The sequence below is a fragment of the Lathyrus oleraceus genome, chromosome 5 (assembly GCF_024323335.1).
Source record: "Lathyrus oleraceus cultivar Zhongwan6 chromosome 5, CAAS_Psat_ZW6_1.0, whole genome shotgun sequence".
In the NCBI taxonomy this organism is placed as follows: domain Eukaryota; kingdom Viridiplantae; phylum Streptophyta; class Magnoliopsida; order Fabales; family Fabaceae; genus Lathyrus; species Lathyrus oleraceus.
The window spans coordinates 257,587,934-257,600,782 of NC_066583.1; the positions used below are offsets into that span (position 1 = coordinate 257,587,934).

General features: G+C 36.0%; 1 protein-coding gene across 3 annotated transcripts; it reads right to left on the reverse strand.

The window, feature by feature from the left end:
• Positions 1 to 855: 855 nt before the first annotated feature.
• On the reverse strand, positions 856 to 11,846 carry LOC127083655 (protein MODIFIER OF SNC1 1). Of its 3 annotated transcripts, none has more exons than XM_051023979.1 (10): positions 11,769 to 11,846; positions 10,307 to 10,381; positions 9,947 to 10,030; positions 9,811 to 9,855; positions 9,338 to 9,710; positions 6,381 to 6,483; positions 5,543 to 5,614; positions 4,125 to 5,415; positions 3,783 to 4,044; positions 856 to 3,706 (listed from the first exon to the last, which is right to left on the reverse strand). In XM_051023979.1, exons 2-10 carry the CDS (start codon positions 10,336 to 10,338, stop codon positions 1,298 to 1,300), a joined length of 4,671 nt encoding a protein of 1,556 aa, XP_050879936.1. In that variant the 5' UTR covers positions 10,339 to 10,381; positions 11,769 to 11,846; the 3' UTR covers positions 856 to 1,297. The 3 variants fall into 3 exon arrangements, with proteins under 3 accessions (XP_050879936.1, XP_050879937.1, XP_050879935.1); XM_051023980.1 differs by having other exon boundaries at positions 11,533 to 11,813; XM_051023978.1 differs by having other exon boundaries at positions 11,473 to 11,813.
• Between the last annotated feature and the right edge of the window lie 1,003 nt (positions 11,847 to 12,849).

Sequence of the window (12,849 nt, forward strand, 5' to 3'; positions counted from 1 at the left end):
TTCTTCAACTCCACGGGTGTAATAGTGGTACGAGGTTGAGATAGTGGAGAGAAAATCTTTAATAATTGTTAGTAGTACAATCTTTGAGAATATCAACGTATATGTCCTTTTGATTTCACCGTTCAAATTGTATTATCTCCTAGAATGTTCATTTAGTCATTTTCTCTAGATCATTGACTTCATATATGAGATGTTTTGAAGCTTAATCAGAGTTCAGAACATTGAAGATGGACTTCACATAATCTAGTGAAAATGAGACTTGAATTTATCAGAGTACATCTGAATTGATTACTTCAGAAACGTTGATTGAAATATCTAGAATTAACTATTAACTTAGCACTTCTTCATATTCTAACTTTGGTTTAGAATTTGATGATGTCCAAAATCCAAAATCTCTTTATCCAAAAGTCAGAGTTTTTCTATACGAGGTATAGAGTCTATTTTGTTCAACTTTATTCAACATTTGGCTTATTCAGAATCTGTTTTATCTAGCGTCTGATTTGTTCAGAATATTCTTTATCTAACATCTAACTGATTCAAATTCTACACACTAATTCAAATTCTACAGACTCAAGAAACTATTAGAATAAAAAATTATTTATCATCAAAACTTAAGAATTGTTCATGTAAAACCAAAATTGTTCCAACATTATCATCAAGCCTTTCATTAGAACACCCTTAATAGTCAACTGTTCAGTAGGTGGACAGCAGTCTCAAATGAATATAGGTCACAAATAAACAGCAGTCTCAAATAAATATTGGTCATAAATAAATATAAAAATCAGCAAGAACTAGAAAAAATACTCTTGAAATTGTTAAAAATTCAATGTTTTTTTCTTAGAATAAACTCAAACCTTTGGAACCAAAAATATATAAGCTTATATAAAATAGAAAGGAATAAACATAGAGTACACAGTTAATGGACAGCAGTCTCCAATGAAACAAATAACGAAAAAACCATGCCATCAAATTACTATTTTCATTCAGATACAAAGGAAGAATAATATAAATCACAGGGCACCGGTCATCAAACTTTCTCTCTCCAGCCCCAAAAAAATGGAGGTCTCGTCTTCATTGTTCCCTGCCCAATGCTTACTGATCATCAGAACATAACTTATGCAAACTGCATTTCCCATTCAAAACTCAAATAATCTGAAACCTGCACTACATATACTCCAACATGACTGAACAAAGCACCGATACATACATGCAAGGGCTTCTGATGGAGCACAAAAACCATTTTGAAGTAGAACCACTACTCGTCTTTAACAGCTTCTAGTCAAAATCACCACTCTAACTAGTGACCAGAGAAGTTTCCACCACCACCTCGTCTCGAGTGAGTTTGACTTCTCTCCCTAAATCTTCCCCCAGCCTGATAATTACCATCTTTGGGTCGTTCAGAGTTGTCTGATTTGATGTCGCCGACATGTGGCCCATTATTCTGGTACTCATAATGATTATGAAAGTTTGGAACTTGTCTTTCCCGGTTAGCAGGTCGGTTATGATAATGCCGGTCATCTTGAGTTTTCCAATCTCCCTGAGATTCATGTCCCCTTCCAAAACGATTTTGGTTTCCATTTCTGCGAACATCGGATGATGGGCGTTGCTGATGCCTAAAATCCATACCAGTTGGAGCCTGCTCGCTTGAGCTAACAGCTACCTGATTTGAGTGGGGGTAGCCTTTTGGCGGAGCATTTCTACTCTCCCTTACAGTCTCCAGATTCCAATCATCATCACCCCAGCCCTTCTCAGAAACTGATTGGCTGGGAGGTTGTGGTACAATAGTGCTATACTCTTTGTCTTGACCATCTCGAAATGATATACCTGTACGAGTAGACTCCTTTTTCTTGGGCCTGTTTCCTCTCTGATTATTTGATGCCTGAAATTTGGGTTGCCAATGAGATGACATTCGTTCTCCAGTACTTTGACTTTCTGTGGAAACAGCATTGAGATCTTGTTGATTGTGATCAGAAGAAGATAAAAATGATTCTTTTCTCGTGTCCCCAGCATTTTTCTTCTGATCAATTTCATGGTTCACCCCTGTGCCCTTCTGTCGTCTAAAAGGAACCTGCCTCTCCCTTACCATTGCTTTATGATCTTTAATAATAGGAGCAGAAACAGGAACAGCTGAATCATGATTGTCTGAATTGTTTAAGCCATCAGGTTTACTAGTGTCATTAGCATGCTTTGAATGTCCTCTCAAGCTTGTTTCAGACATCTGCACTTGCTGACGCTCTATAGGGATCTGAATATTTTGATAGGAGTTAGAACCATGGTTCCCTCCATCTTGCATGTCATGCACGTCATTTGATTCTGTTGAATTCCTTTGTCGCCAAGATCCATGTGCTTTTCCTTTCCAAGCCCTAGTCTGCTTGCTATCTCCATTTTTATATTCCATTGCAGAACCCACTTTTCCAACACCTGAAATAGCATGCTGAGTTATCTGGGGACCTTGAGGACCAGAATCAACTCTTCCAACACAGTCATCCGCTGGAGCTTGACTTATTGAGGAAACAATTTGTTGTAAACCTCCTTGTTGAGCCATTTCTTTTGCAACAGGTTTTGGAATATATCTCTCAATTTCAGCCCTCTTATTTTTTAAATTATGCACCTGCTGGTCACTCTTTGCGGGAACAATTGCCTCAGTTTTCTGACTTGATTCATCCAACATCTCTATCTTGTTAGGTGGTTTAACAGGTGCCCACATCAAAACATCACTCCCATGGGATTTCTCTGCTTGTCTATTAGCCTGCGTGTTTCTTGGTATCCTACGAGAATGCTGTGATTTTGACTGGCTATTCATTCTACCAAAGGGTTCTTCATTTTCTATAAATCTTTGGTCTGAATACTGATTTGAGTCTTTAGCCAAGGATGATGTCTGAATTGAGCCCTGGTCTAACTCAATGTCTACCCTGGATTTATTTTCAACAGAGCTTCTCGGAAGACCAGCTTCCTTTGGTATTACCGATGGTAATGAAGCCAAGGACAAAGTCTCTTCAACCTTCTGTTTGTTTCTGCTATTCCTGCCATTCTTCCTTTTCTGGTTTACAGACGACTCAACCATCGAAGTTGAATTAACGGGTAAGGCTGAACTAACTTCATTCGTAGCAGTAGCAATGCCAGTAGATACATTAACATAAGCCACTGTGTGATTCTCAACTTGTGGGGCAGTTGAGGTTGTAGAAACATTCAAAGTCTTCTCTAGAGAAAGATTACGTTTATGTTTATGGCCCGTTCTTTTCTGTCTTGACACGGCATTGTTGTGAACCTGTAAAGCATTAGTGGCATCACCACAATTAACATCTTGGAACAAGGTCGCTGATTTATTGTGACTCAGTACAGGTTCTTTGTCAGCAATCTTTAGTCTCTCTAAAGATGTTTCACTGGACAAGATGGGTGGTGTTTCAACTTTGTTAATGTTGGTATCGCTAATTTGACAAGCATCATTGGCATTAGGCATTGATGAAGCGGCTGCTCCAGATTTACCCAATACTGTTGCTGATTCAGAAGAATGAAATTCTTGCTTATTCTGCAAGGCAGAATTTACATCATACTCTTTCTGTGTTGACCTTTTCACGGATTGTGTGCGTCTGTTTACCCCATCTAACTTCACTGGACTTTTATCCTTTTGCTTTTTAGGCCGCTCCACCTCTTCCTCCCGCAGTTGCTTAGTGCGTTGCTTGACTAACTCTTTTGTTTTAGCATGCTGAAGAGTTTCAAAGTGTCAAAGATTTAAATGTAAGCATAGCAAGTAGTAAGCATAGAAATAGTGTATGCATTACCTGTACATGGCTATCAGCTGAATCGGCTAAGATTTGCATAGATTCTTCTTCGCGCCTTACTTGGTTATAGGACCCGGACCTTTCATAGGCATCAACAGATATTTGATGCTCACCAACAAGAATGTTAGATGCATCCAGCTGTGCACCTGATGAAGTTGAAGAATCTATGACCCCAGATTTCTTTCGCCAACCATCAGCATCTTGAGTATCAAATCTTCCCTTACGATGACTGCCTCTGCCTTGCATGCCATGAGAAATATGCCTGTGGATAAGCATTTCAATATGTTCACTATGGTAAATAATCACAATTAGAGCAATTAATATTTTTTTAAAATGGCCAACCTGGATGTAGCTGTTCCACTGAGAGATGATGATTCAGAATTATCTTCGCCTCCAAGAGCACCCACTCCAAGAGCAGTTGGATTTTTAACTTCAGTAGCAAGGGTTGTCTCAGGAAACACAATATCAGCACTGACTTCATTTTCCGCATGGTTACCAGCATGAAACTTATTCCTTCTTTCCTCTTTACTTTTAGTAGATGAATTATCCCTGGCTTTTGCATTTAAACCCTCTATCTTCTGAATCAGAGTTGAATCTTTAGGGGCGGGCAACCTTGAGGAAGATTCTAGTGTATTAGAAGCTACACCATCCATTTTCCTTGCTGCAATATGATCAAATTCATTAAAGCTTCCTGTGCTTTCAAGTGATTTGGCATTTTTGATAAAAGTAGATCCTTGATTTCCCGATGTTTGAGAAGAAACTTCTTTGCCATGAACACTTTTCTTCCTTAAATCCATCTCCATGTTCCTAATATGATCATTCTCCTGGACAGACATTGCCGGTTGGTCCCTCACATTGACAAATGATGCATTTGTTGTTAATGGGTCCTCCCAGTTTGTTGGTTCATTTTTTCCATCCCACTTGTTGTGTTGCTTAAGAAGAACCCTGTAAGGTCCAACAGTATCAGGAGCATGACTGGATTCTACCGGTTCTGAGGCCAATGGCTTAACCACATTATCATGCCCACCAGATCTACCATGTAAATTGCCAGGCTCATGTGGATTCTGACCTGAGTTTCTATTATAAACAGGTGATCCAGTTGCCATTCCCATGAAAGGAACATCTCGTTCATTTGAATTATAGTAGCCCATTGGAGGACCATAGTAGCCTTCATAGGCCATTGGGCCAGGAAAAAAATCAGGTCTCAATGGCATACCCGGGGGAATGTAACCATCGGGCATATGAGGCCTGTAGACTTCTGCATTATTATGCTGCCCTCTTGGACCGCTTCCAGGAGGAGGAATTTGAGGTGGATTGGGAAGACCAGCATGTGGAAATTGTGGACGATAAAATGGAAACGGTTCAATCGGAAAGCCACCTGGAGCAACAGGAGTTGCAAAAGGAGGACCGTTAGGTGGGCCTCTGAACCAAATATCACGTTGATGGTTATTTACTGGAGCACCCCGCCAAACATCAAAGTGTTGAGGAAGAACACCAGCATTAGGATAGTGCTGAAGATTCCCCTGCCATTTCTCTATTCCAGGCCTCATACCATCCTCATTGAAAGCCTGATAGTCTCTTCTCCAAGAATTTACAGTTTCACCCATCGCATTAGCATGGACAGGAACATCATCTATAACACAAGCAACGCAAAATCACAAACCTAGAAGCAGAAATAGGCAGTAACAAAACCAAACCGACACCAAATTAAAAAAAAAACACCAACACATTAACATAACCGCAAGAACATGAACACTAACCAGCAGTTGAGGTCTCATTTTTTTCTTTCCCAAGTCCAGAAGAAGAGTCTGGCCGAATATGAGAACCATGATCTGCCAATGATTTATAAACTTTTAATCAAAACTAACAAATGCAATTATTTCTAAAACACAATTGACATCTCTGAAGTTATTCCTTTCTTTCTCAACTATTTTAAATTCATGTCATACAAAACTACTAAACACAGCAGCAAAAACATTAACATCTCTGAAGTTACTCTCTCAACTATTTCAAAGTTCATGTCATACAAACCTACTAAACACGGCAGCAAAAACAGTTAAGCAACTTAGCATGAACATGTTAATAAAAAGAAATCTTACTAATAAAAACAAATTAATAAAAAGAAATCTTATTAAGAAAAAATAGTAAAAAGCTGATGAGACATCCTCACAAGAAAATGGCAAATGAAAACAACATACTAGAAACCAAGAGAACATGTCATTGTCAAGTAATAGAGCATACTAATCTCTTTTCATGTCTAACTCTGACAAAGAAAAGAAAAACAACAACTCTACAGCCAGAACATGACAGAATGGGCAAAACACAAATTTCAAACAAAAAAACCTTTAGGTTTCTGAGTGCATATTCACACAGCAACTACTAGGAGTTCAAGGGGTAAATCGAAAGGAGGCGGGGAAGGGCACTGGATATTTTAGCAATCACCCTCAATGAACAATGTAAGCAGTGTAAAATTGCAAATTTAAAAGTACAATGCAACCAGGACTAAAGAATACAGCACTACTTATCAATATAAAACTGTTAATCGGTATAAAACCATATTACCCATAGTACTGATAATAGTTATGCATAATATGCTACCTTGCGACTCAACATCATGTGCATATTTGTCCTTCTCAGAACCAAGAGTTGGAAAATCTCCAGAGCTCAAAGAAAAATCATCATTCTTGCATTGTTTAATTCCCTACATCAGGACAGCAGGACAAAATCAGACACAGATGATAAATCAACTTCGATAACATCATTTTCTAAAGCATGGTTGTCAATCCTAGATAGCAGTGCAAAGCATCTGACAGCGAGACTGCCGCTAGTAGGTCAAAGATTATGGATACCTACTTAAATAGTTTATAGTGCAAAGATTTAAACAGTAAACATTTTTATTAAGCATAATAAAGACAAAGACACTATTGATCAGAAGTCATAAAGAATAAGTAGTCAACAACAACAAACTCATGGGAATAGGGAAGTTTTTTTTATTAAAAATAGATGGTGCAATTAATAAAGAACAGTACACGGTAAATAATTCTATATATTTTTTATATTTATTATTTAACTATATAAAATAATATATTCAATATAAATTATGAAATACATTGTATCAAACTAAATCGGTCATGCACATAAGTAGCAACAAAAAAACCATTAAAAAATTAAGATATTGTCACACACAAGAATAATCTACTTTTTAGTTTTTCTTATTGCTTTTTAATTATATATAATTTATATTTATATTTTTTAACTTGAATATTTTGATGTTTTAATAGATATTAAATTATTTATTCAAAGATAAATGCATAAAATAATTTATTATTCTATCATGTTGGTTTTTAATTTAACCCTAATCCCATGATAAGATTACATTACACATACAAGATATGATAGTGACAAGATCGACTTATCCTAACATGTTGGTTTGCCAAACACTGGATTAAGACATAATATGATTGTTCATCCTATCTTCTCTTTATTATCCTAACTATCAAACGGGTCCGCAAAAGTCATTATATGGACACAATCTCCATCAGTCTAAAGTGAGTAATAGCCAACAACAAAGGTCTAGGAACATCGGCAAAAACAATATACAGAGGAAGGACTTCTTTTGTTAAAAAAATATGGTGCAATTAATTAAAAAAGAATGATAAGAATTGATCAGAAAATCAGCAAGCATTAGCAGGCTTGTTAACTGGAGTGCTAAGAATGCAACACAGCAAAAAAAAGGTAAAGAATAAAACAAACAAAGATGTGTATGAAACTGTGAATCAGAAAGAAAAAAAACAGAAACAAAAAGATGTGTATGAAACTGTGAATCAGACCGGTGAACAGGGGAGCAGCAAAAAAAAGGTAAAGAATAAAACAAACAAAGATGTGTATGAAACTGTGAATCAGAAAGAAAAAAAACAGAAACAAAAAGATGTGTATGAAACTGTGAATCAGACCGGTGAACAGGGGAGCAAAGATTGGAACTGAATCAACAAAGAACATCTGTGAATCAGTAGAGCGGTGAATAACAATTAGTAAGTTGCTGGAAAATGTCAGGCTGGGGACAAAAACATAACAGTAATTAGATGACACTTGACCAGAAAACTGCTGGCTCATTTGAAATAACCAGAAGAAAACAGGCGGGCTGCTGATTGTAGAAAAGAGAAGTGGAAGTGAGACAGTAGATTTTGCTAGAAAGGAAAACAGAAAGATGGACAAAGTGGGTCAACATCTATTTAGCAGCTGCAACACCGCAATAGTAGCTATTGTTGGAAATTCCGCCTTCATTGTGATCCTCCCCTAGTCGCCTAATTGTCACATTTGTTTTGCCTTGTAGCCTCCAACACCTTCATTGTGTTGGGTTTGATCCCGTGGATGTAGTCCCACAAGTCGGTTTTGTAGACATGACTTAGGTGCAACCCACACATTCTAAGAGCTATGATGGAAAACCACCAATAAGTGATACAATGCTCCCTCTCTTCTCAGGGAGGTCTTGAAACATGTTGCAGAGCAGTAACAGAGCGAGTGCGATCAGTCCAAAATGACCATCAAAAATATATTTCAAAAAAATTGAAGACACAATAGAATGTCATGTGGTTATCAAATTGATTCAAATTGCAAATCGAAAGACCTATTCTCCTAATCACAGATCAAGAAAGACCTAATCTCCTAATCACAGATCAAGTATTAATATGAATTGTAAGATACACTATTACTAATAAAGCATGACATTTTTAAGTACTTCCTCAGTTCCAAAATAGCTTTCGTCCTAGATTTTTTCACACAGATAGAGAAAAGTTATAAATAAATTAAAGAATGATGTAACCTTTCAAAATTATCTTTATTAGCTATTAACTAGAACTATTGGTTGTAAGTCATCGTCATAAATGTATAGTGGAATATACTGACTAGAAAGTAATGCAGACAATATGATAAAATGGCAGTTATTTTGGAACAAAGGGACTAACAAATAATTGATATAGTAAAACTATAAGATGATATTTCATCTACTAACTTTCAAGTTTAATATTCAAGTAAGAAATCAAATGCCAAAAGAAAAGTAGCTGAATGCAAAAAATTGACAAAAACAAACATGGTTGGCTATACTAAATAGGTAGTGACTCATTAGAATGAATCGGGTTCATCATAATGAAACCGGATTCATCAAAGTGAATCGGTGTTCAAGATGACATTCATGTTACAAAAAAATACACATGATAAATTCACATCGATTGAGTTCCATTTTATATTGAATTGAGATACAACCCACATGTATCGTAAGATTACGAGATATTTTTTACATATGCAAACATTTTCATTAACAAAGAAACTATGCCTGTTGAAAGCATATTGTATCATTCTCAAACCAAAGAAAGATAGAAGGTGCGAACTGGAAAATTGTTAGCAACATGCAAATAAACTCGCACATCAATTATTGTCATTGTCGATGCAACATCATTAACATTGGTTAAACCAATCTATTAATATTTTGATACCATATAAATTACATTAAAAACGTCGTATGAAGTGACTAACCACAAATAAGAACAGAAGCCTACCAGTGTCTCTGTAGTTCTAGCAGCATTCCAAGCCACTGAATTTTCAGCCCCATGTTCAGCAAATCGAGATAATTGTGAACTACCAGGTCTTGTTTCAGCACTGCGAGGACGCAATGATGTCTGTGAAGTCTGATTTGATGCTGATGGCCCTGATGCTGATGAAGGCCGGGAGCTTGACCCCCATGCACCAGTTGTTAGTTCAGAAGCCCTATCACTACCAGAAGTTGACGGCCGTGTGCCACTTCCACCAGATGAAGGACGGGTACTGAGATGACTGGGTGAACTAGGCCCAACATTGGCATTTGGAGACACAGAAGAACCCCATGCATTTGATGCAGAAGATGATGATTTACTGCCCCAGCCAAGGGTACCCCTAATCAATATAAGAAAACACAAGAATCAATTATCCAGTCTAGAGGAACAAAACCAGCCAAAAAATACATGTTAGTCAAATTAACAGAATATTTACTCACTTGGGTACAATCTCCACATTTGGGTCCAGACCATGATTTTCTAACCTTAAAACAGAAGAAAATAAGCAAGTTTAGATCATGGACCAACAACACTAGATAACTGTGAAGGTAAATAATCCAGCCAGGAATCAAATACCTCTGACTTGGTAAGTTTATAGGTTTTGGAACTGCAACTTTCCCTAACACGGTCATACCACCTCTTCTGGTGGAAGAGGTCCACCTGTGCAAAATTTTCATCATTAATTTCTAATCAGCATATTATTGACAAAAATACATTCATGCACAAATGGAGGGATCAAAATTTGAAACATCCTCAGTTAAGGAACCTAGTGGTTGGCACATAGCATCAGAATATGATCACAAAAACAATTAGTTTTCTACAACGACATATCAGAAGATGATATGCATAACAAGGCACAAATTAGCTTTCGAATACCCAAAATCCCTCATCACTAGCCCAAATCTAGTGGCTTTCAATGCACAAGTCTAAAATTACCTTCGTTCCCCACTCAACATGCTTGAAGTCATAGCCTGGTTGTTGCCACACGGTCATTCAAGCCAAATTGAAGACCTAATAAAAAGATAACGTCAATTCTGTCATTATGATATATTGCAGTTATTTAAGTATATCTTAGCAATTACTATCATATCCGCTAAATTTCAGAGAGGGAGAGTAGGATTTAACTCTTCCTTAAACGTTATTAAACCATTCAAGAATTACAAATAGAGATATATTTAAATAATGGTTGTGTGTTGTAGCCGAAAATTCCTGACAAGGACACGCATTAAATCAATCCTTATTCACAATATAAATCATCATCCCAAAGTTATCAATCCTTATTCACAATATAAATCAAGGACACGCATTTTCATAACAAATTACAGCTATAATTGTATGCAGCCCCTCCCTCATCCAAAACACCAACCGCATTAACACACTTCGTACAATACAGAAGTTGCCAAATCAGTCACCACAGTGTAATTTTTTTTATCCAGTATTGTCGAATAGCAGCTACAGCATACCAAAATTTAAAAAATAAAAACAGTGATTGTTCTACACTACACGGTAAAGTACAACGTGTTGTCAAATAGCAATTATAGTAACATAACTAATAGTAAAGTAAAACAGCAATTGTTCTACTTTTCTTTTAGCAAAGTGACTACAACACTGGCCTTTTTCCCATTCACCCTACATAGTGCAGTAAACTTCCACTAAGGATTTATATTCTAACTGTCTTTTCGGTCAGAGCAACTAATACTATATTACTAAAACTATATATAACAGACTCTCTTCTTTCTCAACCACGATCCGCTTCATTACTGTTAACAACACTTAATGAATACAGTTACTAGAACCTAGCTGCTACGTTACAAGTCACAAAAATTAACACCTACTACAACAAGTCTATCAAATAACACATTTTCACAAACGTTTAAGTTCAAATCCACCATACAAAACTCAGAAAAACAGTAAAAATAGCAGTAATTTTCATGCAGATCAAACTCTTTCGCAGTCTCTCATTCATAAACAAACCCAGCCCGCCACCATTTTCAGACAAGTAGATCCAACAATCACATGCACGTTCCAACTCATTCAGAGTGAAAACCATGGTCCAAATGAAAATTAACAAATTAAAAAGCAATTAGGAAGTTGTTAAATACCGTTTGCAATTGAATTGGAATGCACAGTTATCGATTATATGATAGGAGAAAAAAGCTTGCCGTAAATGGGAAGAAACGGAAGTGGCTCGTAGAAACCCTAGATAAGCGAAGCGAAGGGATTGCGGAGAAAAGGAACAGACGAGCTTTGGGGAATATGAGTTTGAGACAGAGAGATCTACGAGAGTAGTGTGTTTCGGTTACGTTAACGGTTTGATTTGGGATCGTAGAGATGGATTGTAAGAGAAAGAAGAAATTGGAAGATAGAAGTAAAATAGAAAGAGGGAAGAAAGCTTAACCTGAAACCTGGAACAGTGGAATTAATTCGAACAACGTGCTATGCGTATAATACAAACTAGTAGAGGTGGCACCATAACTATATATTAAAATTTATAAGAGTATTTACCGATAGAGTAAAGTAATTTTAAATTTACATTATTTAATTAGAATTCACCGTATATCTATATTAATTTAAAATCAAAATTTAATGTGGTGGAAGGTATGACGGTGATGAGTTAATAATGTAAAATTATTTTTTATTGTCATGTATATTTCATTTTTTCTAATATATATTTTATTTTTCCGATCAAAACAATAAGACTTCAATTCAAAATATAAAATAGAATTACTTTTTTTCTTATTAAAAGTTTAATATGGCCGACCTCAAAACTTAAAAAGTGTTTACAAATAGATTTTTATCTATTATTCATCAAAAAAGTACTCACAGCAATGTCAGGAATTAAACTCATGACTTCTCAATGTATGAGTCAATTCATTGTCAATTGAGTCAATCTTCTTTAGTAAGGGTGTTCATTGGTTCAGACAAATCTGAACTAAACTGAAATCCAAACTAAATCATAGTGTTTGGGTCGAACATTTTTATAGTTCGGGTAAAAACCGAACCAAACTAATAAAACTCGATGTTAATTGCTTCGAGCAACAAATTTCCAACATTCTATAGGTGAGTCCGTCCACTCGAACTAATCATGATTAATTAGTATAATTTATAGCATGATTATCATGGAAACCTGTCTAGGGTATTCAACTTCAATAAAAAAAAATGAAACGTCATTTTTGACATTCACAATCTATATGGAGAAACGAAAAAAAATTAGGCATTTTATAATATTATGGAAAATTAGTTGATGTAAGTTATATATTTTTTAAGAATATTTTTGCACATTTGTTTCTAACATTCTATAGGGGAGTCCGTCCACTCGAACTAATCATGATTAATTAGTATAATTTATAGCATGATTATCATGGAAACTGGTCTAGGGTATTCAACTTCAATAAGAAAAAATGAAACGTCATTTTTGACATTCACAATCTATATAGAGAAACGAAAAAAATTAGGCATTTTATAATATTATGGAAAAT